This window comes from Protopterus annectens, chromosome 5.part0 (assembly GCF_019279795.1).
Source record: "Protopterus annectens isolate FY-2018-M chromosome 5.part0, PAN1.0, whole genome shotgun sequence".
NCBI lineage: Eukaryota > Metazoa > Chordata > Ceratodontiformes > Protopteridae > Protopterus > Protopterus annectens.
In genome coordinates, this window is record NC_056735.1 from 1796610814 (window position 1) to 1796638479 (window position 27666).

Sequence of the window (27666 nt, forward strand, 5' to 3'; positions counted from 1 at the left end):
TGGTACTTGTTGAATGGCCCCCATGTCCATGAGGACTGTAATTTGTTTTTGTGCCTCTGCCCATTGATTGTGTGGCAGGTCTGGCATACCTTTTGCCCTTGGTAGGGTGTGAAAATGGAACCTGTAGCCCTGGGACACTATATTCAAGACCCACTTGTCTTAGGTAATCTTTTGCCAATTTTGTGAAAAAAGTGCTAGTTTTCCCCCTAAGGGGGCTGCTAAAAGAAAAGTGCTTGGATCTGGCAGAGGAAAGTCACTGGGACTGTTTCCTGTAAGGTTGTGATTTGTCTTCCACTTTTGGAGGTAGGAGCACCCCCATTGTTTAGGCCTGTATGAGCCTTGGGGCTGAGATCTGCCTCTGGGACGTCTGTATCTGCCTCTTTGTGGCCTGTCTGACACTGGAAAAGACCAATTTTTGGAAGGCCAGTTTCTGCTAAATCTGGGTGGCTGCACCTGTAAAGAATCCTTAACTGTCTGCATGGATTTCGCTTTATCCTCCATTTTCAAGACCTCTTCTGCTTTAGCACCAAACAAGGTATCATGTTGTAATGGGGCATCTAATAATTTTGCTTTAACATGATCAGGTAGATTCTGTTCCTTTAACCAAGCATGCCTTCTAATAACAGAACCTGTAACTGCGGCCCTGCAACAGGCCTCCAGTGAATCATAACCACATTGCAAAGTATGCTTTCCCACTTGTTCAGTTGCATGCAATAAATCCTGCAACTCCTTGTTCTCTGAACATTCAGAATTTGTCAACATTTTCTGTTTAAGCAGTGACATTAAGTATTGCTGATATTTAAGCATATGAAGCTGACAATTTAAAGCCCTTACAGCCAAGGTAGCAGAAGTGTATACTTTTTTCCCCCATCTGTCCAGTGCCCTAGGGTCCCTATCAGAGGGGACAGGGTTTTTAGCAGTGGAAGCTTTGACCCCTTTGGGACCCTGAGAAATAGTTTCTGGGTCAGCAGCGGGGTTCTTATATAGGAATTTATGAGAATCTGGGACCCTGTAGTATCTGTCAGGCTTAGCAGGTGCAGTAGCTAAAGAGTCTGGGGACAAGCCGGTCTCTGAAAATACATCATCTACAATGTCTAGAACAGGTGGAATAGCAAGGGGCCTGTGCTGAGGTAATATCAGAAAGTCTCAGAGTCTTTTCTTAGCTTCTGAGTAATCTTGGCTTTCCCAGTGGAAATGCTCCCTCATGGTATGCAGAGTTTCCCCAAAAGAATAATCCTCAGGAGGAGAAGCTGAAGGAATGGATTCTTCAGCATCAGAATCCTCATAAGGAGGAATGGAATAATCCTGGTCAGAAGAGGAATCGGAGGAAACAGAAACCTGATCAGAGGAATCATATTCTGTCTCTTGCCTAGGCCGCTTATCAGGAGGGGGATGGGAACCCCTGATCAAAGTAATTAGGTCTTCGGCCATTTTAAGCATCTGATTTTTAGGCATTGTAGTCTGAGTAGGAGAATGCTGTACTTGTTTCCTTGTCTTTAAGAGCTACTTCAGTCTTTGTAGCTGAAGATGGTTTAATATATAACTGTGTAGGTCTGAAGACACCCTCAGAAGCCGATGCCTGCTCAGCGGCTCCGGACCCATCTGAGGAAATGATCTCCGAGTGTCCAATACCTTGAGTATCCAGAGGCCCAGTCAGCTCCATGTGGGAGTCGGAAGTGGCCTGTGGCTCTGAGGTAGCGGGCGCCAGGGGCTATGACAGCTGGCGACTGGCCTAGCGGAGGCCTCGTCATCGGTTTTGGACCTTGGATGCCTATCCTTGTCCTTGCGTTTTTTTGTAAACTCCGGTCATCGGCTGTTCCGAAGGCATTATGTAATTAAACCTTCAGCCAAAATAATGGAATGCAAAATCGAACCGACGCTTAATAGTGCGTTGGTTAAATCTAGCACAAAACTGACAGTTAGCAATGTTGTGGTCAGGGCCTAGGCAAGGAATACAGTAAGAGTGAAAATCCTTATGAGGTATTTGCTTCCCACAAGAAATACAATTGTTAACTTTTTCTGACATTGGTCTGGAGCAAGAAAAAAAGTTTCCCCAGCGGGGTACTTAGCTTTAAAGAAGACTTTGGTTCTCAAATTCGGATTTGAAAATCTCAGGAGTCGGCCGACCGGCACTTGCGAACTGCTTTTGCTTCGGGCACCGCACGGCAAGAAAGACTGAAGAAAATGGCGTCGGCTGCATCTTTTATACCCCTGGCGCACTGACATCAGGGAAGAGGTGACAGCAACCGACGCCGGACCAGGACTTTGGAATTCAGGCCGACTGCGGGTAGCCTGCCAGCAGGATAACCCAAGAGTAATGACTGCAACAGTGAAACACGATGAACATCTTATTTTTCAGGAGTACTGGAAAAGATAAAGGGGTAAGAAGGAAGTAGCAGTCATTCTAAGGGTTTTTGGCTGGAGCTTCCTTTACTCACTGAACATAAATTATTCTTGTACCACTTCCCTTTAGACAGCTTTTATTATTGAAAATATCAAGTCGCTTTCCTGTAAAATGATTTATTATTGGAAATATAAATTCTTTCATAATGAAGAGAATGAGGTACTTGCATATTTCCACAGGCAATCTAGTTTTACCCACCTTTTTTAAGAACATTCACATCATCTGCTGGTTAACCAGACACAAATTCTTGTACCACAGCAGCATTAAATAATTTCCCTCCTGCAACTTCATTGCCCGATTCAATTCAATGTGATGCAAGCCTTCTCAAAACACCTGACACATCTGTGTGTTTGTGAGTCATTTAAGTATACTACTTTTCATAGAAGCTGGAAGAATTCTACCTCCTTTACTATTTCTTTCGACAAAAAACACAAGAACAGTCTTGTTTATGTACCACTTCACTGTGATGTGGTCTGTCATAACTTGTAGTAGTCTTGGAGACCAAAGATGATTTATAGACTTGAGAAAGTACAGCTCTGTAAGTAAACTTACCAGTATATGTCTGAATGATCGCTGCTGCAGTAAACTAAGCTATTTCGGTTATATCCTGCACAGAATGTTAACAGCCACCCAGGTTCCAAACCTACATGGTCCCTTCCATGCATCACAACTATTAGTTTGAGCTAAGCTAAAAAAATAAAAGTTGTGTGTGCCATGCCCTTCAGAGCTTTACCGTCAACTAAGAAAGAGAGGCTGAGTCCAAAGAGGACAGTGCTAGGAAAACAAAATAAGAAAAAAACCCACAAATGTGAACCATAAGAGTGTGCAACTCAGATACTCTTCTTGCAGAGGTCACAGCAATCAGTAAAACTGTTTTCAATGTTAAGAATCACAACTCAACCAGATCAGCTGCTTTAAATGGAGTAAATGTTAACTTCTCGAACACAAATTTAAGATCCCAAGGAGAAGCCACACGTTTTCTTGGAGGTCTCTTATTCAATATCCTTTTCAAAAACATTTTGGCATTAGAATGCCTAGAAAGAGGGGGATCCATGGACAGACATGTTTAAACAGTTTAAAAATGAACCTTGACAGAGAAGTAAGATGGACCACATGAAAATAATTCACACAAATACTGTAAAACCAAAGAAACACTAGCACCGAATGAGTGCTGTTTATGTTGTTGGTACCAACTAGAAAACATTTTCTATTTTCTTACATATGATTTTCTAGCAGCAGGCTTTCTTGCCTCCATTTGTACCTGCTACACATCCTCGATAAACCGTTGCCTAAAATGTATTAAAGGCCTATCATCCAGGTAGTCTGTGAGTTAAAGTTGTTTGGGGTTGGTATGTATCCACCCCCTCAGTTCTTGTGTGAGTAAATCCATAGCTTAGAACATTAGCACTGTTGATGTATTGTATTGACTGTAGTATTATCTGCAATAACTTGAAGAGGTTCCTGGACCAAAGATTATTCAGAGAGTTCAGTGCCTTGATTAGGGCAAACATCTCTTTTATATTTACGTTCTTGTGTCTGTCCTTTGTGTCCTACCAACCTTGCACTTGTATTCCTCCTGATACTGCTCCACAAGAAACATCAGAGGCATCTGTGCTGACTGACTGCTTTGAAACCTCCACCAAGTGATTTCTCTTCTGACAAAACCCAGCACAGAGATCTGATAAGACAACAAGTCTGGCATTGGGACAAAACAGACTTCAGATACCACTGAATCTTTCTAATTTGGAGTCTTGCTAGGGGTATCAAGAGAATCAAAGAAGCTATAAGACACAAAATCCTGAGGTATTCCCTTGCAGTGACCGAAGCTTGAATGGAAAACCCAAGAAACAGATCTACAATATAGATCTATTTTTTTCTGTGGAAGAAAAGCTCTTTGAACTGTGGTGTCCAGTTGACATCCCAGAAACATAATCCTGTGAAAATAAGTTAAGAAAGACCTCTGACTGTTCTCTTGGAAACTCAGCTTAAGACAACTTTCACCTAACAGAGATTTTTTTGACACCTTGAAAAAGACTCTTGCAAAGAAAAGGAAGTCATTTAAATATGAAAAAATGTGGCTAACCTATAGCCTGCAATGAGCTATAACTGGAGCTAGACACTTTTTGAACAATTTGGTTCAGTTGATAGTCCAAAGGGTAAGGCAGAGTAGAGTGCTCCAGACAAACAAAACCTTAAAAAAAGCCTGAAATCTGGATGAATATGAATGGGATGATAAGCATCTTTTAAATCTAGTCTTACCAAGAAACTTGAAAGAGGGAGAAGAGGTAAGAAGGTTGTGAAGTGACATTTTGAATTTGGGCACTATCACAAACAGGTTTAGGAATGAAAAATCCAGAATTGGTCTCCAAGCATATCCTTTCTTTGGCACAAACATTCATGAATAATACCCTCTTCCCTCCTGAGAAAGAGGGGTTGGTTCCATCACTCCCTGGGAAAGCAAGTAATGGAGGACAAGTGGAAAAAAAGTCTGGTCTGGACGATGAGGAATTAGCCCCTGGAAAGTAAAGATTTCCTACCATTGCCATCTGTAAAACTGATGGATGATCTTCAGAAAACATTTGTCTGAAACTATCAGTTGCAAAAGAGAAAAATGCAGACTCAAAATTTCTGGAACAAAAAAAAAGCTGCCAGGGTGGGAGGAAGGAACAAAGTCTCTTAAATACTCGTTCTGACTTATTGGAATGTCCTTGGTTTTGGGAGTTTCCATAATTCTTCTTGAAATCCCTTGCCATTTCTTAAATGTCTATTTACCTGGATTTTGTTGTTACCGTTTATTTTGTTTCTTACCAAAATTGGATGAGGAGTTAGAGAATCCATTAAAAAATAAGGAAACGTAGGGCTGAAAAATCTTAAGAGATTCCCTCTATCAGCTCACCCCTTTCATCACACTTCTTGATCATCTCTGAAGCAGAAGGGCCAAAAACTAAACCTCTATCCACAGAAGAATTTAAAGTATCTTTTAACACCATTAAGGAGGTTCTGCAAATGCAGTCATGCAAACCTCCTCAAAACAGTACCAGTGGCCATAGCCCTTCAAGAAGTAACACAGTCAAACACACACTGTATAAAATAAGTAGCAATTTGAACAACAGAATACATTAAATTATTTATAGCACATTTTTCCTCAGAAGAGGAAACTGCAGACAAAACATTTGTCATACTGTCACACTTAGTCAGGACAAACCTTAACATAAGAGCCTGACACTTAAATTCTGAAAATCAAAGTTGCAGCAGCATACACTTTTTTCCTGCACTTATCAATACTATTTCCATCCTTAGTTAATTCCAATCCAACCCAACTATTTTTGATTGGAATTAACTAAGTGTTTAGCACCAGAAGGATTAAATAATGCTACAGTGGCTGGATCAGGTTTGGGAAGAGTGTACAAAAACTTAAAAGACTGAGGAAATTTATACATCTTATCTGCCTTTCTAGGAGCAGCTGGCTGACTGTCGGGAAAACTGCAGACATTAACATACACACCCTCTAAAGCTGGCAGAAATGTAGGAATGGGTGCAGGTTCTGAAAATTCCTTCTGTAACAACTCAAAGTATTTTGTTAGGGACTGAGAAACCTCAATGCTCTCCCACTGTAATACTAGCACATTCTAGAAACAGCCTCAGAGAAAAAGAACCACCCACCAGAGGGGGGAATGAAAAACTGAGCTCTTCTCTGAGTCTGAATCAGAAATCTGAGGAGAAAACACCATATCTGTCCCTTCATCCTCCTGTCCAGATTCAGAATCTTGAATCTTTTCAAGCAGGTATCCCTCTTTCCTTTACCAGAAGGATCAATACCCTGAATTAAACCCTGAGCCAGTACCAGTAAACTATTACTCTCTAAGAAGTTTGAGGAGTACAAAATGTTTAGTTTGACAGGAAAAGTGGGACAGTGTTATTAATGGGAGCTTCCTCAGGAATGGGCAACCTGCTTTCCCTGTTCTTTTCCCAGGGCCAACAAGAGTGGCTCTCCCTTGCTCACTGAGAGGACTCCTTTTACAGCCGCAGAGGATGTTGCTAAAAACTGGTACATAGTGGCTACAGGTGCTACATCAGAGGGATATGGAGTAAAAGCTGAGTGGTCTGTGGTACAACAAATGGCCACAGCAATCACTCACCTGCAACTGAGGCAAATTCCTAACCTGCTGTGATGGCAAAGCCAGTTTGCTTAACTTTTTCTTTTTGTGGCTGGAAGAAGGATCGACTGTAGGATTGATAAACTGCTGTGTTAAGCTGAAAATGGTGTCTTTTTCTGAGGAAATAAGCAGCAAATGCCAGTAAAAACAAAATCTTTAAGTCACTTTTTTCATGGATGAACACAGTAAAAAGCACTATGAAACACTTTTCTAATTCCACAAAGTAAAATAAACAATTTTGCTGAAGAAAAAATGTTTTTCAGTTACTTTAAGCAACTTTTAAACACACAGGAAAAAAAAAACAGTGTTCCTGTTTATAAGTATAGTACAGTCTCATGACAGTCCATTACAACACAAACTAAATGCTTTAAAATAACTTTCTTGAAGAGGAGAGTATTGATAAACAAAATTAAATGGAAGGTTTTCCCCCAAAGGGAACTTATCTGCCCAGCAAAGGAACAACACAAGCTGACCGTCGATTCTCAAAAGCCTCAAAGAAGTGAACTCTTCACCAGCAGTAAAGCTTTGAAAGGCTTAGTGCCCACACTTGTCTTTTAGTCAGCTCAGCTCAATCTGCCTGACAGTACGAGATCATGGAAGGTGCCTTGAACCTTGGAAGCTTCCGGCTGTTATATCCTTGGGCAGGATATAACCCATATATAGGTAAGGAGCGGCAGTGAACAATGTGATGAATATCTTGCTGTTACAAAATACTGTAAATAAATAACCGTGTGAAGCTAATATATTTTAGATAGTTTATGAACTCTACTACAGCACTGAAGTAACACTATTGTTAAAAGTATCAGCTAAGAATCAGAATTCTTCATGCTGTTTTATATTACCATTAATACATTTTCTTACCAAGTCAGTTTTGTGGTTTAACAATGTATATAGTTTAACACACTATACGAAACAATACAGAAATATTCAGATTATTCTCAGTAACATTTGGTTTCTTGTGAAATTTAGTGCAACCAAAATTTGCCATTTTACAATTTTAACATAGAAATTTCTAAAATTAACAAGCCTGCATATGATGTAAATCAAGTTTCCAGGAGTAAACATTTCAATGTCTTTTAATAATAATATTAATAATTATTTTGACACCACCAAGAAAATATTTTATTTTGTCCATTTTTGAGCAAAGTTTATTACTCATATGGAAAAATGTTGTTAATTACCCTTAGGCCACGATGCATTCTGTTCTTCAGCACTACAAGAAACTCCTGGTGGCTTAGACAGTTATCTCCATCCAAGTCAAAAATCTTGAAGACTGTATCCAAAACAGTCATTGACAATTGCTCGCCTGTGGCAACCTTAACTGCTCTTTCAAATTCAGCTGAGCAAAGTGAAAGATAAACATGTCAATGAAAAAAATAAGTTGACAGTGACAGCAGAAACATTTACTAAGTCATATCTTTGTTTGAATGGGCTATAACATTTTATGCTTGCATTTTTTAATGCTTGCAATCAGATGTCTTTTCACATAACATCTATCATTACACATTAGCAGACACAGAGTTTGTAGGACAGAAGGTACAAAGATGACAAAATAACCATATGATTAATACCAAAGCACTAATGGAAAAATAGTTTTTTCTTACTTTCTATACGTACAGGTATTTTTTATTTTTCAGTTCTTAAGTGGTCTCTAATAACAGATAATGAAACAGACTACACTGTCTGACTTGCTGATAAAAACATGGAACTTTCCCTAATTAATGAATTCAGAAATTAAACACTACAGACACAAGACTAAAGTTGTAAAAAAGTATCAAACTTGACAGTTAAAATATTGATATTTGCTTTGCTTAAAATGATGTCAAGTACAGACAGGAATGAGTTTTAACTTTTTTTTTATTTTTAACACCTTTATTAAATTATTACTTGGGACACAGGCAAACATACATTTATATAAAAGAAAACAAACCATATTAACTTATTGCCAGTTGCAAACATTATACATAACATATATTCGTTTGTATATTTACCAACAATTCAACATTACATAAATAAATCAATTCCAGCCATCCCTTAAATCTCAAAGGAAATGAAAATAAACTAAACGGCTCAGAGTGCAGAGAGGTGCAGAATAGCAAGACCAAGTGAAAAAAGAAAGCTGCACCAAACTTACACAACCACCAAGTTTATTAGCAAAAAATAAAAATAAGATAAAGTTAGCGCTTTCACGACTGCTCGTCGCTTCATCAGACAAACTGAACAACTCTCCAACCAGTTTATATCACGTTAGCTATCAGCTGATAGGAATCTCTCCTCTCCCCCCCAAAAGGAGAGATAACTATCCCAACTGAGAGTAGCCTCCCAGACATCTCAAATGCACAGGTGAAAGCTGCTCTCTCTAAAGCTAAAAACACAGCATCAATGGGACCGGATGGGGTCCCCGGCTGTGTGCTACATGAACTCAATGAAGAACTAAACCCGCACATAAGGCAGCTGTTTAATCTTAGCCTCACCACAGGATATGTGCCCAAGGAGTGGCGTACGGCAACTGTGGTCCCACTCCACAAAGGCAGTGCCTCTACGGACCCTGGTAATTACCACCCCATAAGCTTAACAAGACTGGTCTGCAAAGCTATGGAGAGGATCATAATGGAACTCATAAACAAGGACATAGGGGACTTGCAGACCTTGCATCCAACCCAGTTTGGCTTTGTCAAGGGCAGATCTTGCCTTTTGAACTTGGTCGACTTCTTCGAAACAGTCACCAAGGCCATTGATGAGGGAAAGGCAGTCCATACAGCCTACCTTGACCTTGCAAAAGCTTTCGACAATACCCCACTCGGGTATTATAGAGAAACTTACCAGCTTAAATGTAAACCCATATGTCACAAGATGGGTTGCAAACTGGCTAAAGGACAGAACCCACAGGGTTAGAGTTGCTGGAGCCATGTCAGACTCCAAGCCGGTTACAAGTGGAGTCCCACAGGGCTCAGTCCTTGGCCCCCTATTGTTCGGCATCTACTTCTCAGAAGTACAGGCAAACATAGGAGGACTATGGCTGACAAAGTTTGCGGATGACTGCAAACTGGGTGCCATAGTGGATAGTACATCGGACACAGACATCCTTCAGAGGGGTCTCACGGAAACTGATAGCTGGTGCCAGAGCCATGGCCTGAAGTTAAGCGCAAAAAAGTGTATAGTCATACCCTTCGGGAAAAACAAGGTAACCCACTAAGCACAGAAGAGGTTATCAGGGACCTGGGGACCCAGGTTGACAGTGGCCTCTCGTTTGACGCTCACGTTGCTAAAGTGGTTCGAAAGACCTTCTACATAGCCCACCTGATCATGAAGGGATTCACATCCAGATCAAGTGAGGTCATTGTTCCCCTGTACTCTTCACTTATCAGACCAATGATCGAGTACAATGTCCCATTCGGGATGCATCTCACCCGACACCTGCAGCAATTGGAGAGACCCCAAAAGTTCCTCACCAAAAGGATAAAGGGACTCCAAAACCTGTCATATGCTGCCAGACTGAAGAAACTCCAACTCTATTCAGTTGCATACCGTCTGCTTAGAGGTGACCTGTGCCTGACATACAAGGCCATGACCAACCCGGAATTAATGGACATGCTCCACCTCAAAAAATCCAAATCCACCAAAACCACTAGAGCAAGAGACTTAAACCTTAGCACGGATATAAATAGGACGTGCTGGAGGGATAGATTTATCACCCAGAGACTCCCCATGCTGTGGAATAAAATCCCGGTCCATGTGAGGCAGAGCACCTCGCTGGCTCTGTTCAAGAGAAATCTTGACCGGTGGATGGGAGATCGTAGGTTTACCCCGGGAATCATCTCTGTGTCACTACTGGACAGAGGCACAACAAACTAATGGGCACAGTATTTCTAACATAAGGCTCGGCGTAAGCCACATAACTTTGGGCTAGGCTTATAAATGCCCTAGGGCAGTTAGCCTAGTATAAACCTATGAACCTATTAAAGCAAGCTAATGTTCTAGTCAGAGAATGCTATAGCAAATTACATCTAAAATTTTAAAAAGCCAGTCCATAAAAATGCATATGTGAAAGTATAAATAAACATCTCTATATACACAGGAAAACCTATATACACAATATCTATTAGAATATACATAAATATACTAGTCAATTGTTTAAAAACCAGTCCATAAGTATGCATATGTAAAAGTATATATAGACATCTCTAAATACATATATAGAAAAGCTTGTATGCACACTATTTAAATGTAGATATGTATATCAGAATATATTTACATAAAACCATATACAGACAAATTCTTAAAAAACATATATTACTATCTAAAAAGTACTAAGACAATCCTAGTAACCCTTTTCTTTCCCATGACACCTCCAATATTTGCCATCTACCTCAGGAAAAATTCTTTGAGTCTACTTGGGGTATAAAACTACATATTCAAAAATGTGTCTAAGTAAAAATCCTAACATTTCTAGACTTTGTTGCATATTTGGGAACTACACAAAAAGTGGATATAAAAGGTTTACACATCCATGTTAAAACGCCAGGTTTTTGTGATATAAAAAATTGAGACCACAAGAAATCATTTCAAAACTTTTCCCACCTTTAATGTGACCTATAACCTGTACAATTCAATTGAGAAACAAATCTGTTAGGGGGAAAAAATAAAAAATGTACAATACGCTGGTTGCATAAGTGTGCACACCCTTAAACTAATACTGTGTTGAAGCACCTTTTGATTTAATTAGTAAGCATTCAGTCTTCTTGGGTACACATCTGCCATCAATTAAAGAGACTCTGATTACCCCCAAATAAAGTCCAACTGTCCTAGTAGGATTTTCCTGACATTTATTCAGTTGCCTGCTACAGCAAAAGCCATGGTTCGCAGAGAGATTACAAAACGTCAAAGGGATCTCATTGTTGAAAAGATATTAGTCAGGAGAAGGGTACACAAATTTCCAAAGCATTGGATATACCATGAAACGCAGTGAAGATAGTCATCAAAAAGTGGAGAAAATATGGGACAACAATGACATTGCAAAGAACTGGACGTCCCTCCAAAATTGATGAAAAGACAAGACAAAAACTGATCAGGGAGGCTTCCAAGAGACCTACGGCAACACTGAGGGAGCTGCAGGAATTTCTGGCAAGTACTGGTTATGTACTATATGTGACAATTTCCCGTATTCTCCATATGTCTGGACTATGGGGTAGGGTTGCAAGATGGAAGCCTTTTCTTACACAGAAAAACATCCAGGCCTAGCTAAAATTTGCAAAACAATACATCAAGTCTCTCAAAATCATGTGGGAAAATGTGTTATGGTCTGATGAGACCAAGGTTGAACTTTTTTGCCACAATTCCAAAAGGTACATTTGGCGCAAAAACAACACTTTGCATCACCAAAAGAATACCATCCCCACGGTGAAGCATGGTGGTGGCAGTATCATGCTTTGGGGTTGTTTTTTTTTTCAGCTGGAACTAGGGCTTTAGTCAAGGTGGAGGAAATTATCTGGACGATGACCAGAAAGACCACTGCTAAACCTTAGATGCAGTAAAAAACTTTTTATTCCAAATAAAACACGTCTCCAACAGGTTAAGCGCTTTCAGCTGTTACAAACAGCCTTCCTCAGAACAATGTTATGCCTGTAAGGTCTAACTTTTATACACAGTCAGCTACTCACTTAATTGAATAATCATTCAAAATGCCGCCAAAATATTTAAGGGTGTATTACCATCTATACAAAAAGGTTCACATATATTTTTATGGTCAAAACACTTCATGCTTGTTGGCTGCAAAAATACAGTTCATATGCACACAACCATAATGTAGCGTGTATAAAGTACATGTATGTCTCATCCTAACCTATCCTCTCTATTACATTCAATTCTATCTAAAACTACTATATAAACATTAAAAATGTGTAAAATACATTTATATGAATTAAAAATATGTAATGAAAATATTCCCAATTCAAATACATATGTATTCTTATTAAAAAATGTGGAGAAATCCACTACATATAGTTCACAACATTAGTCAATGTTTGAGTTACTAATCATTAGCCATACTTTCCCTTTTCATCATAGATTCTGCGCATGATACAAAAATCAAAATAAAATAAAAATAAAATAAAATACCATACCTAATGACACCATAATATTGTACCTAGATGTCAAGGTATCTACCACACTATGCATATAGGAAAACCAGACTACTATGGGGGAATAAGAAAAATAGGGCATGTAGGAAATTGTGTTCGACTGTAATCCAACCATGTTCTTAAGATATAAATGTACATATCACCTATATATATAGATATAAAAGATCAATAAACGTAATTATTTCTCTCTTTATAATGAATATATGTGCCTACTCATAATAGGGCTAAAAAGGGTTTAATACTCACAAAGTCATTAAGACCTGGTTTTCTGGTAGAGTCTGTCAAAATCTGCCATCTACTCTCACTTGCTGCTAACTCCATCTTCCAATTGCCTCCAATAGGTGTAATGGGGATCTGATCTACAATAGCAAAATGAAACTATGATCTATCCCTTGTTCCATAACATGTCTATATAATGCGTTTTTGCTATCACATTTCTGTATTCTATATGTATGTTCATATATGCGTTTCTTTAATTGTCTTTCCGTTTTTCCAATATAGTGTGCATTGCATTTGATGCAATTAGCTATGTACACAACACCCTCTGAACAGCAATTCCCAGCCTTACATCTAATAAAGGTGTTGTTAATATCATCTAATTTGATGGTGTTAGCTGTATTAATGTACTTCATTGTTTACACCTACCACACTTTGTTGTACTTTTGTGTGTGTCTACATTACCCTTGATGTCACTAACTTTCTCTAACATCCGTTTGATGTTGGGTGCTGTTTATACACACATTTTGGATATTTGTCCAAACTTTGTTCGTTTCCTATAGTTGTAATAATTGCCCAATGCTTTTCCACAATTTCTTTTATCAAGTGCATGAGGTGTATATGTAAGTACACAAACTCTACCTTGAAAGATATTAACTCCTTTGTCTTTATACGACATCTTATAACACCCTAATAATGGTGGATATTTATTTCCCCATTCATCTCTCACATATCCAATGATGTTATTTACCATTTGTGTTGGATATGCCCTATCTAAAAATAACTGTCTTAAGTTTTCCAATTCCTTCTCCATGATGGTCCTGGTGGAGGACATCCTAGCTACTCGGATGCATTGTCCTTTCACTATATTTTTAAATACATGCGGAGGATGACAGCTACTGAAGTGTATATAATCATTGGAAAATGTGGGCTTTCTATAAAGCTTAGAAATGAAACCCACTTCATCATGGCTGATAAATACATCCAAAAATGCTATTCCGGTATTACTACTCTTGTGTGTAAACTTAAGAAAACTGGTGGTACTATTGATATAAGTCATAAATTCCTGTATTTTTCTATAGTTCCATTCCACAAGATAAAAATATCATCCAGAAATCTGGCATAATATAAGATATCGGAATAGTATTTGCTGTTAAATATATACTCTGACTCCCACTCCAGCATGACTAGATTTGCAAATATGGGAGCACACGCTGCTCCCATGGCCACTCCTCTTGTTTGTTTAAAGAATTCTCCCTGAAACGCTATGTAGTTATGGTCCAGCACTAGTCCCATCATGTCACAAATCAACAAAATCTTATTCCATGTCAAATCTGAATATTTCCTTAGGCTACTGGCAAAAAATTCCAGGCCCTCATCTTTGGGGATACTAGAGAATAGGTCCTGCACATCTATGGTGAGATAAATCATGTTGGAATTCCATTTCTCTCTAGTTAAATCACCCAAAAATCTCCAGGAGTCTTTCATTACATGAGAGATAGATTTATATATATCTTTAAGCCAGCTATCTATGAGTTTCCCTATGTTAAATGTTTTGGAACGAGAACCAGATACTATAGGGCGAAATGGGGGGTTCTCCATATTCTTGTGTATCTTAGGAATTCCCACCATCTTGGCTAACACTGGATAATCGGTCTTGATATAAGAATACGTGTCATTACAAACTCTATTGTCAATCAAATATTCTTCTATAACCAAATCTACTCTTTTATGACCAATGTTAATTTGGTTAATAGATATACTCTCATAGTTTCCTGACTCGTGAAAGAGTTTGTAAAGCGCTTCATTATAAACATTTGTGTAATAAATTACTGCGCCACCCCCCTTGTCTGGCTTCATAATTCTTAACTCTTTGTTGTTCGTGAGTGTATGTAATGCTCGTCTCTCAAGATCTGAGAGATTATCTATATCTGACAATTTGGTTTTCTTAATATTTTTGTACGTCCAGTATATGTCATCATGGAGAAGGAATTGGAAAACTTAAGACAGTTATTTTTAGATAGGGCATATCCAACACAAATGGTAAATAACATCATTGGATATGTGAGAGATGAATGGGGAAATAAATATCCACCATTATTAGGGTGTTATAAGATGTCGTATAAAGACAAAGGAGTTAATATCTTTCAAGGTAGAGTTTGTGTACTTACATATACACCTCATGCACACTTGATAAAAGAAATTGTGGAAAAGCATTGGGCAATTATTACAACTATAGGAAACGAACAAAGTTTGGACAAATATCCAAAATGTGTGTAAAACAGCACCCAACATCAAACGGATGTTAGAGAAAGTTAGTGACATCAAGGGTAATGTAGACACACACAAAGTACAACAAAGTGTGGTAGGTGTAAACAATGTAAGTACATTAATACAGCTAACACCATCAAATTAGATGATATTAACAACACCTTTATTAGATGTAAGGCTGGGAATTGCTGTTCAAAGGGTGTTGTGTACATAGCTAATTGCATCAAATGCAATGCACACTATATTGGAAAAACGGAAAGACAATTAAAGAAACGCATATATGAACATACATATAGAATACAGAAATGTGATAGCAAAACGCATTATATAGACATGTTATGGAACAAGGGATAGATCATAGTTTCATTTTGCTATTGTAGATCAGATCCCCATTACACCTATTGGAGGCAATTGGAAGATGGAGTTAGCAGCAAGTGAGAGTAGATGGCAGATTTTGACAGACTCTACCAGAAAACCAGGTCTTAATGACTTTGTGAGTATTAAACCCTTTTTAGCCCTATTATGAGTAGGCACATATATTCATTATAAAGAGAGAAATAATTACGTTTATTGATCTTTTATATCTATATATATAGGTGATATGTACATTTATATCTTAAGAACATGGTTGGATTACAGCTCGAACACAATTTCCTACATGCCCTATTTTTCTTATTCCCCCATAGTAGTCTGGTTTTCCTATATGCATAGTGTGGTAGATACCTTGACATCTAGGTACAATATTATGGTGTCATTAGGTATGGTATTTTTATTTTATTTTTATTTTGATTTTGTATCATGCGAGAATCTATGATGAAAAGGGAAAGTATGGCTAATGATTAGTAACTCAAACATTGACTAATGTTGTGAACTATATGTAGTGGATTTCTCCACATTTTTTAATAAGAATACATATGTATTTGAATTGGGAATATTTTCATTACATATTTTTAATTCATATAAATGTATTTTACACATTTTTAATGTTTATATAGTAGTTTTAGATAGAATTGAATGTAATAGAGAGGATAGGTTAGGATGAGACATACATGTACTTTATACACGCTACATTATGGTTGTGTGCATATGAACTGTATTTTTGCAGCCAACAAGCATGAAGTGTTTTGACCATAAAAATATATGTGAACCTTTTGTATAGATGGTAATACACTTAAATATTTTGGCTGCATTTTGAATGATTATTCAATTAAGTGAGTAGCTGACTGTGTATAAAAGTTAGACCTTACAGGCATAACATTGTTCTGAGGAAGGCTGTTTGTAACAGCTGAAAGCTTTAACCTGTTGGAGACGTGTTTTATTTGGAATAAAAAGTTTTTTACTGCATCTAAGGTTTAGCAGTGGTCTTTCTGGTCATCGTCCAGATAATACACTTGGTTGTGCTGAGTGGTGTACTGTTACGGAGTTGCTTTTCGATGGCTGACCTGGAGAAACCATTGCCTGCTTCACTACCTAAGGATGAAATAGCTCTTTTAAGAGCTGACCTTGCCGCCTTGCAGAATGAAGTACATAAATTGCTGGATGTGGTTGCCGGGCTGGCAACAACCAAAACTACCAAGGGAAAGGTACGGAAGAGGATCGTAGGACCGATAATGGAGGATGGAGAAGTTCGGATACCAGAGGAAGTGACGACATCGGATATAATGTAAGCGAACGCCGTTTGAATCAGTCACATCTTGTGAACATTATGAAAGACACTCGACACAAACACCCGACCGCTGCTTTCCCAAAGGCTTGAGAAGCATGGAATTAGATACGGGTGTTAATATATTGACGGAGAATGGGGTTGATGCAGCAACCAAAAGGAAAGGTACCGTACTGGAGGGGATTGACATAATAAATGACAGCGATGTACATTTGTGTAGCAACCACCCATGTGATATCATGGGGCAGGATGATACGTTTGACTTCAGTTTCAACAGAGGGCGACAAGACACATTGCACAACGGAGCATGACCGAAGGAATATCCAAGTATAAAAACTTATGCAAAAGGGAAATCCAAGGCCGTACAAGCCCCTAAAGGTACTGTTTCCAAGACATATATGTTTAATTGTTATAGCCCCTGCCGATTTAAACCTTCTTTTCAATATAACGATCATAATATAGAAGGTAATGTTAATAATAATAAAAGCACCAAAAACAATGGGCGTAACAGAGACTGTACTGAAGATGAACTGATGGTGCAGTTCCTTGATGAAAGTTTTGCTTTTTGTGATGACAATGGACGTTTTGTTAACAATAGGGTCAATGGTATGGATAAGTCATATACTTCAGTCAAAGAAATGATTTTTGAGTATGGAAAGAAATTAGTTTCTTACAAGAACACCAAATTAGATTGTTGCTACTTATCTAAATGTCTTAAACTAAAGATTGTACCAAAAGGCATGAGATTTTTTAAACTACCATTAGGGATTAAATATGGGAGTGAGATTATTAAAGATTTTAATGAATTATTTGACAATTTTGGGTATGCATTCATCAAGACTGTTATCAAACATTTGGACGAAAAACTTATTAAGCTGGCTAACGAACTAGAGAATATTAATAAAATGATAATAGGTCATAATGATTTTGATACATGGAAGGAGTTGTACAGGAAACAGTATGAAATTGCAGACAGTAAAATACAGAATATTGTAGAGAGGAAGAACAGGAAGATCATTCGTGATGTTGAAATATACAAAAACAATAGGGCATATGTATGGCCGACATATAGAGATGGTAATAATGAAGTGAACAATATACACACTAGAAGGAAATCTGTTAGAACTAATGGAAGGGAAGAAAATTTTCAGGGGGGAAGATTCTTTCCAGCAAGAAATCATTACAAGCAGTGGTAAATAAATCTTATGACAACTCTATTGAACCTAGTATGACAAAGGATACTATCACAAGTAATTTTAAAATACAGCCTGAGAAAGATGACGTAGCTGTGAAGTATAGCAATGAAGAAGATTTGACTGATAATGTTAGTCATACTAGTATAATGGAGATACACAGAACGCTCCCCGAAATCAACATATTTGATGGATTTAAGGTGTATAACTATACGGAAATTACAGTAAATCCTGAGATGGGATCATTGCTGAGTAAAGGTATGAAATATATCCCAGTAAGTAGATTACAACTAGTAGATAACATTAAGGAGATCAAAATGTTCTGTAGAAGACTCAACCTGTCCATACAATTTAATAACACTAACAATAGTGTGGAGAAGGGACAGTTAGGTATAGCAGGGACTAATTTGAAAAAGAAAAGTACTTATATTCCTGACAACAACCAGCAAGTTGCGAACTATGAAAGATTGGTGTGCAACGACATATACTGGACGTACAAAAATATTAAGAAAACCAAATTGTCAGATATAGATAATCTCTCAGATCTTGAGAGACAAGCATTACATACACTCACGAACAACAAAGAGTTAAGAATTATGAAGCCAGACAAGGGGGGTGGTGCAGTAATTTATTACACAAATGTTTATAATGAAGCGCTTTACAAACTCTTTCACGAGTCAGGAAACTATGAGAGTATATCTATTAACCAAATTAACATTGGTCATAAAAGAGTAGATTTGGTTATAGAAGAATATTTGATTGACAATAGAGTTTGTAATGACACGTATTCGTATATCAAGACCGATTATCCAGTGTTAGCCAAGATGGTGGGAATTCCTAAGATACACAAGAATATGGAGAACCCCCCATTTCGCCCTATAGTATCTGGTTCTCGTTCCAAAACATTTAACATAGGGAAACTCATAGATAGCTGGCTTAAAGATATATATAAATCTATCTCTCATGTAATGAAAGACTCCTGGAGATTTTTGGGTGATTTAACTAGAGAGAAATGGAATTCCAACATGATTTATCTCACCATAGATGTGCAGGACCTATTCTCTAGTATCCCCAAAGATGAGGGCCTGGAATTTTTTGCCAGTAGCCTAAGGAAATATTCAGATTTGACATGGAATAAGATTTTGTTGATTTGTGACATGATGGGACTAGTGCTGGACCATAACTACATAGCGTTTCAGGGAGAATTCTTTAAACAAACAAGAGGAGTGGCCATGGGAGCAGCGTGTGCTCCCATATTTGCAAATCTAGTCATGCTGGAGTGGGAGTCAGAGTATATATTTAACAGCAAATACTATTCCGATATCTTATATTATGCCAGATTTCTGGATGATATTTTTATCTTGTGGAATGGAACTATAGAAAAAATACAGGAATTTATGACTTATATCAATAGTACCACCAGTTTTCTTAAGTTTACACACAAGAGTAGTAATACCGGAATAGCATTTTTGGATGTATTTATCAGCCATGATGAAGTGGGTTTCATTTCTAAGCTTTATAGAAAGCCCACATTTTCCAATGATTATATACACTTCAGTAGCTGTCATCCTCCGCATGTATTTAAAAATATAGTGAAAGGACAATGCATCCGAGTAGCTAGGATGTCCTCCACCAGGACCATCATGGAGAAGGAATTGGAAAACTTAAGACAGTTATTTTTAGATAGGGCATATCCAACACAAATGGTAAATAACATCATTGGATATGTGAGAGATGAATGGGGAAATAAATATCCACCATTATTAGGGTGTTATAAGATGTCGTATAAAGACAAAGGAGTTAATATCTTTCAAGGTAGAGTTTGTGTACTTACATATACACCTCATGCACACTTGATAAAAGAAATTGTGGAAAAGCATTGGGCAATTATTACAACTATAGGAAACGAACAAAGTTTGGACAAATATCCAAAATGTGTGTATAAAACAGCACCCAACATCAAACGGATGTTAGAGAAAGTTAGTGACATCAAGGGTAATGTAGACACACACAAAAGTACAACAAAGTGTGGTAGGTGTAAACAATGTAAGTACATTAATACAGCTAACACCATCAAATTAGATGATATTAACAACACCTTTATTAGATGTAAGGCTGGGAATTGCTGTTCAAAGGGTGTTGTGTACATAGCTAATTGCATCAAATGCAATGCACACTATATTGGAAAAACGGAAAGACAATTAAAGAAACGCATATATGAACATACATATAGAATACAGAAATGTGATAGCAAAAACGCATTATATAGACATGTTATGGAACAAGGGATAGATCATAGTTTCATTTTTGCTATTGTAGATCAGATCCCCATTACACCTATTGGAGGCAATTGGAAGATGGAGTTAGCAGCAAGTGAGAGTAGATGGCAGATTTTGACAGACTCTACCAGAAAACCAGGTCTTAATGACTTTGTGAGTATTAAACCCTTTTTAGCCCTATTATGAGTAGGCACATATATTCATTATAAAGAGAGAAATAATTACGTTTATTGATCTTTTATATCTATATATATAGGTGATATGTACATTTATATCTTAAGAACATGGTTGGATTACAGTCGAACACAATTTCCTACATGCCCTATTTTTCTTATTCCCCCATAGTAGTCTGGTTTTCCTATATGCATAGTGTGGTAGATACCTTGACATCTAGGTACAATATTATGGTGTCATTAGGTATGGTATTTTTATTTTTATTTTTATTTTGATTTTTGTATCATGCGCAGAATCTATGATGAAAAGGGAAAGTATGGCTAATGATTAGTAACTCAAACATTGACTAATGTTGTGAACTATATGTAGTGGATTTCTCCACATTTTTTAATAAGAATACATATGTATTTGAATTGGGAATATTTTCATTACATATTTTTAATTCATATAAATGTATTTTACACATTTTTAATGTTTATATAGTAGTTTTAGATAGAATTGAATGTAATAGAGAGGATAGGTTAGGATGAGACATACATGTACTTTATACACGCTACATTATGGTTGTGTGCATATGAACTGTATTTTTGCAGCCAACAAGCATGAAGTGTTTTGACCATAAAAATATATGTGAACCTTTTTGTATAGATGGTAATACACCCTTAAATATTTTGGCGGCATTTTGAATGATTATTCAATTAAGTGAGTAGCTGACTGTGTATAAAAGTTAGACCTTACAGGCATAACATTGTTCTGAGGAAGGCTGTTTGTAACAGCTGAAAGCGCTTAACCTGTTGGAGACGTGTTTTATTTGGAATAAAAAGTTTTTTACTGCATCTAAGGTTTAGCAGTGGTCTTTCTGGTCATCGTCCAGATAATACACTTGGTTGTGCTGAGTGGTGTACTGTTACGAAGGTGGAGGAAATTACCAACAGTTCCAAATACCAGTCACTTTTGGCCCAAAACCTTCAGGTGCCTGCTAGAATGCTGAAGATGAAGAGAAATTTCACCTTTCAACATGACAATGACCCTAAGCATACATCCAAATCAACAAAAGAATGGTTTCACCAGAAAAAAAATTAAGTTTTGGAATAGCCCAGCCAGAGCCCAGACCTAAATCCAATAGAAAATCTGTGGGGTGACCTGAAGAGGCCTATGCACAAGAGATGCCATCACAATCTGTCAGATTTGGAGGACTTTTGCAAGGAAGAGTGGGCAAATATTGCCAAGTCAAGATGTGCCATGCTGATAGACTCCTACCCAACAAGATTGAATGTTGTAATTAAATCAAAAGGTGCTTCAACAACGTATTAGTATAAGGGTGTGCCACAAAACAAAGTATTAGTTTAAGGGTGAGCACACTTATGAAACCAGCGTATTGTACATTTTTTATTTTTTATATCCCCCCCCCAACAGATTTGTTTATTTTTCAACTGAATTGTACAGGTTATAAGTCACATTAAAGGTGGGAAAAGATTTGAAATGATTTATTGTAGTCTCATTTTTTTATATCACAAAAACCTGGCATTTTAACAGGGGTGTGTAAACGTTTTATATCCATTGTATGTCCTCCCATTGTCTCCTTGTGAATTGCTTTACCCACATCTCTCTTCCCTATCTTTTGTAACCTCCGATTTCCTATAATTATTGTGCATCATTTTATATGCCCAACTAATTATCCCCTTTGTAACAGCAGCTTCTGTTCTAGATTCAATAAAAAAAAACTCCACTAGAGCAGGTCTTTCACTTAGGATTCCCCTATCCCCCTCTCTTTGTCTATACTTGGATATCAATTCCTGATAGGGAAGGCAGTCTCTAGACTGCAGTCCAAATGTCTTATTGGCTTCTTCCCACTCTATTACTTTGATTCCTTTGACAGTTTTCTTCAGTAAATTCTAGCCCCTTTTGCCTATTTTCTGTACCACTCGTTAGAGTCATCCCTATTAGCAAAATCTACTTTTTCCATTCTCGTGTTGGCTTAGTTCTTAGAATACTTTCTGCCACAGCCAGCCTTAAGCATTAACCAACCAGGCAGCTGGCCAGGGCGCTGCTCTACTAGTGCAGCTTTTCCAATTATTTAGTTTTAGAAGTAAAGAAATGGTTTCGTTAAAATATGTTGAGAGAATACAGGAAAAAATGAAAAGCAAGACAAACTGTGAGAAACAGTAAGAAAAAAGAAATCTGTACAGTGTAGGTAGACCAGAATGGGGGCACCGGGAAGGGCCACTGTGGAGCCCTTTTGCCTAGGGCACCAGTTCACCAAAGGCCAGCCCTGCTTTCTGCTACTTCATGAATATAATATTCTGTGTAGCTGCTGCTGTTCTCCTTAAGGATCCAAAATCCCACTCTCTCATTTATTGAATTTCTTCCTACTTTATCATCATCCCTTTCCACTTTGAATTACAGCTTTCTGCTTGTGTTATATATATGAGCCTTAACTGTGTAGCTGTAAAGTATCCCTTCAAATCACGTAATCCCAGTCCGTCTTGTTTTACTGGAAGGCTCAACCTATCCCACTTAACACTGCCTTTTTTCTCTCCCAGATAATATCCTTCAACTTTTCATTAATTACTGTCCATAACTTCTCTGCTGACTGATAAAAATATGCCTGATCTGTATATAAAACGAAAGGGACTGCTTGTATCTTACTATTCATACCATAAACAAGAGCTATCAGTTTCTCATTTCTTGTATTATCCCTTGTTTAATCTCTTCCTATATATCCTCGCTGCCATAGCTGAATCCTTTTTAATCCATACTCCTAGATGCTTCATTTTATTGAGCCCACATAAATATGGGAATTGCTAGACTAGTTCATGTGTAGGTACATAACTTACAGCTATAGCCCTTGTTTTATCTTCATTAATTTTATATCCTGAAAAGACCTGAAATTGTCTCAAGATGTTCCACAACACTCAGGTGTTCTTTTCTAGTTTTATCAGACACAAATAATATTGTCTGGAAATAAAGCCAACTTTTTTTGATTACTATACTAATTATTTTCTAGAATTTTTGAGTCCCTTATTTTCTTTGTGAATGGCTTCAAATGTAAAGCAAATAACAAAGGGGAAAGAGAATAGCCCTGCTTGGTTTCTCTGTTCAGGCACAACTTGTGAGAAAGGTACCCTTTCACTTTAATTTTTGCCTCTAAGCCCTCATATATGCTCCTAGTTAATCTTAGTATTGTATCAGGGAATGCAAATGCTTCCACTGCCCTACTCAAACTCCCAGCTTACTCTGACAAATGTATTCTCTACATCAAGATCCACCAATAACAGTGGTATTTTCTTACACTCTGCTTCCCTCTGGATCATCATTGTCCTATTAATGTTGTCAAATGTTTGCCTCCCCTCCACAAAACCACACTGATTCATATCTATCAATTTTGGCATAACATTTGCCATTCATGTATTATAGACATAAACATTTCATAATCATTGTTTAAAACTGAAATGGGCCATCTTTACAGTCTTTAGGTATTACAGTCAGCAAAGCTTTCTTCCAGGATTCTGGTGCTTCCCCTCCTTTTAAATTACTGTTAACCAAGATATTCCAAATCTTTACCATTTTCTTCACTCTCAGCTTCCAAACTTCCACAAGAATACCATCTATTCCTGGATACCGTCTTGCAGATTGATTTTATGTCACCATTTTTATCTCAAGTTCTCCAAACTTAACTGTTAATTATTGACTCTCATCTACCTTTAACCTTGGTAAACTTAAGACTTCCATACATATTTCAATTTGCCCTTTCTTGATTTTAATATTTCTCTGCTTTATACAAATTTTCATAAAATTTCCACCTCTAATACCTCTACAGGATATCTGGTTATTTTTGTTATAGGCTTCCTAAGTTTGGCAATGATGCTTTCCACTTTCTGTTGCCTAAGTCATTGTGCTAAACGCTCTGGAGTTATCATAAAAAACAGCTGTTTAATAGCAATCTTTCGAAATTCATGCATATTACTCAGATACTCCCCTACTTTCTCGTTAGTACTCTACATATGAACTTGTTGTTCTGTGACATTTCCCTTATTCTGCAATACTTCAACCTTTGTCAGACCTTCTAAATAATTCCTGTTACTTCTTAACCATATCTCATTCTCTTTTATCTCAACCATATTCTTAAAATTCACTTTCATTTTATCCCACTCAAGCTATAACTTCTAAAGAACTTTCATTCTTCCCTAAAAACTAATAATTTCCACTACCCATGCCTTCAATTTTTCTGTTAACAGGTGGGTGGGGAAGTTTCAGCGTCTCATTTTTATTTCATTACCCTGCATTTTTATCTTACTTGTTACTGGTGTATGATCTGAAATAGGTGTCGGATGTACGTTGAAGCTTTCCATTAATTGCACATGCTCGTGTGAAATACAATTAGTGTCTAGTCTAACTCAGTTATTGTCCCTCGGGGATATCTAAATTCGTCCAGAGTTCCTACTACTGAATGTATGTCTCCCATACCACTCAACCTCTTACAGCAGAAAATCTAGACAAAGCCATAAATAAAAGAAGGATAAAGGTCCAAAAATAGGGACAATTTTTAAATATTGCTCTTACAAACTTAGAAAGTTGATAGAATAACAGGTTTTGCATTAGCATGGATTTTCTGTAGGTTATGAAGTCTGAAACGCAAATATCTGTCATTATTTCCTAACTTCAATCTATAATAGTTTGCCACTAGTGTGCCAGAAAACCACATTTTTTATGAAAAATGGACCAAAAATATGAGGCAATAATTTGGACGTTCTGCAAAAATCTGTACAGTTGAGAGGTATGATGTCTTCTGTATCAAATACTTTCATAAAGTTCTTCAGAATTCTACCCTCTTTTGTTAAATGTTCCATTGTAAGTCCCCTAGATACAGCCTCACTGTTGCAAATCAATTTTCAGCCCCCTATCTATAGGTAAGATTCCCTGCTGAAAGTACATTATTTCCCAAAAATAATTCTTAAGCTCCATAATAGCAGTTTTAGATAGAATATAAATTCATGCCAGTGTAATCCTCCTCCCCTGCCAGTAGCCACTTAGTACCAAAAATAGAGCATGATCATCTTTTTTCCCTCATTTATCACTAGTGCAGCTCCTCTGGCAATTAGTACAAGTGCTTCCCTTTTCCTTTGTCCCTGATAATCTGCTGAATATCCCTCATGAAATCCTTTCTTTATCAAATTCACAAGCCCATTTCTTTCCAAACGTGTCTCCTGTAGCACTCCTATTTGCATAGCGTTTCTTAATAAAATGAAATACTCGTTCCTTTTTGTCTATACCTGTGAGCCCATGCACATTCCAAAATAATGTTTAATGAAGCCATGATAATAAGAAGTCATTATTCCCACCTATTATATACAACAGCTTTTTTAAATGTCTATTTATAGCTTTGGTGTTACATGCACCCACTACTGTTGGCAGTGATCTTCTATACAGATGTTTCTTACCCTCTCCATTTGAACCTGTGTTACATTTTACAAAACTCTTGTATAATGTAGACCACAAAAACACTCCCAGAAAACCCTCATAAGCTATTAACTTGAAACAAACACACACAACATACATCTTCAAATTATTAAGTTTAACCCTCCTGATAGGAACAATTGTCCAAAACTGACAATTGCGCAAAACAGGCAAAATCTAACCTACAGTTAAGGTAATCCATGCTATGATGCATGTTAAAGCCTGTACTCCTACTTAACACTAACTGTGGTGCATTCTTGTCTTATTTTCATTTCCCTCCCAGATGTGAAAATCAGCTTTCATGTTTTCAGAAAACATTAACTTTTAGCCTTAAGAAAGCTCTCTGGTTTTCATTAGCTTGTTTCCGTGGAACCCTAAGAATAAAACGTACATCTGCCTTCAGCTACAGACTTCTCAAACTGAACATTTGCTAAAAGAAAACTTTTCATTACATTCAGTGTTCTCTTGTATCCTTACACACACACACACAAAACAAAAAAGAAACTGTGATCAGATTAAGCCAAGGGGAATTAAGACATGTGCAAAAGGAAGAGAAGACATATCAACTCTCCATATATTATAATCTGTGCACCATTACATCCCATCTCCCACTTCAGCAACCCAAGATTATAGCATATTAACTTAAACATGCTCCTCTTTTTACATTGTAATTCCAACATTTCTTCAGACTGAAAAAGAAAACAGGTACTTGCTTATAAATTACATGTTATATACAAGAGCATTTTCATTTGTTGCTGTATGTGGTAAAGATACTAAATTAAGCAAGTACCTTTTTCCTTTTTTAGAGCTTAAGGAGCTGAATAGTGCCCTGATCCAAAAGGGACTGCAAAACCTCTGGAAAGTGAGGATACTGTTCTAGAGAGGGTTGAGGAATGCCTGAAAGGAGGGAAGAGATTTCCAAACCATAAAGTAGTCTTGAAGAATAACAAACAGCACCCAGAAGTTTGAGGTAATCCAATTTGCATGAAAGAGAGAGAGAGAGACAATCAGACGAAGAGAGAACAGAACCTGGCTGGGAACCTGACTGAGGGAAAGTAAGACCAAATGTCAAATGGAGACAGGTTTGTCCTGAAAAGAAGGCTTCTGAGATGAAGTCTGAGTGGATTTAGCAGGAGGAATGTGCCTAGATCTCCTCTTACCCTTAGGCGGAAGGGCAGGTTTGTGTACGGACAAAGGCAGACTCAGAAAGGTAATTCTTCTCGAATTTGGGATAGGAGAGACAAAAACATATTTCAGTTCCTGCAAAGTCTTAGCATTACCGAAAGCAAATTTAATGCTTCAGCAGGAGCTGTCCCAAACAGATTTCCATCCACAGGGGCATCCACAAGCTTGGTTTTGACATCATCAGGTAAAACCTGAAGACATAACTAAGAATAATGCCTAATTACAGAACTAAAGGTAGCAGCCATGGAAGAGGTATAATCAGCAGCCTCACAGATGCATTTTGTGAAGTGATAGAAAACCAGAGAGGTGAACCCAGGCAGGGAAAGAGCTGAAGCCTTTCCATTAGGATCAGGAAGGTCAGACATCAACATTAGCTACTCAAGAAAGAAGAGCCAAGAAATATCTGTTCATGGGGATATTGTAATTAAAAGCCCTAAAAGACAGAGTGACAGCAGTATAAACTTTCTTACCCAAATTTTCCTTTGCTCACTTGTCCTTATTTGAAGGAAGGAGCTTAGCAGATGGCA

The 27666-nt window shown here is 37.5% G+C and overlaps 1 protein-coding gene across 1 annotated transcript in view; it reads right to left on the reverse strand.

Moving 5' to 3' along the window:
* Window positions 1-27666, reverse strand: part of MICU2 (mitochondrial calcium uptake 2) — a 1974490-nt gene that overhangs the window by 32855 nt on the left and 1913969 nt on the right. The window contains exon 12 of the mRNA XM_044071592.1: window positions 7743-7900. Coding sequence (XP_043927527.1) covers window positions 7743-7900 — 158 coding nt within the window. The remainder of the gene's footprint in view (window positions 1-7742; window positions 7901-27666) is intronic.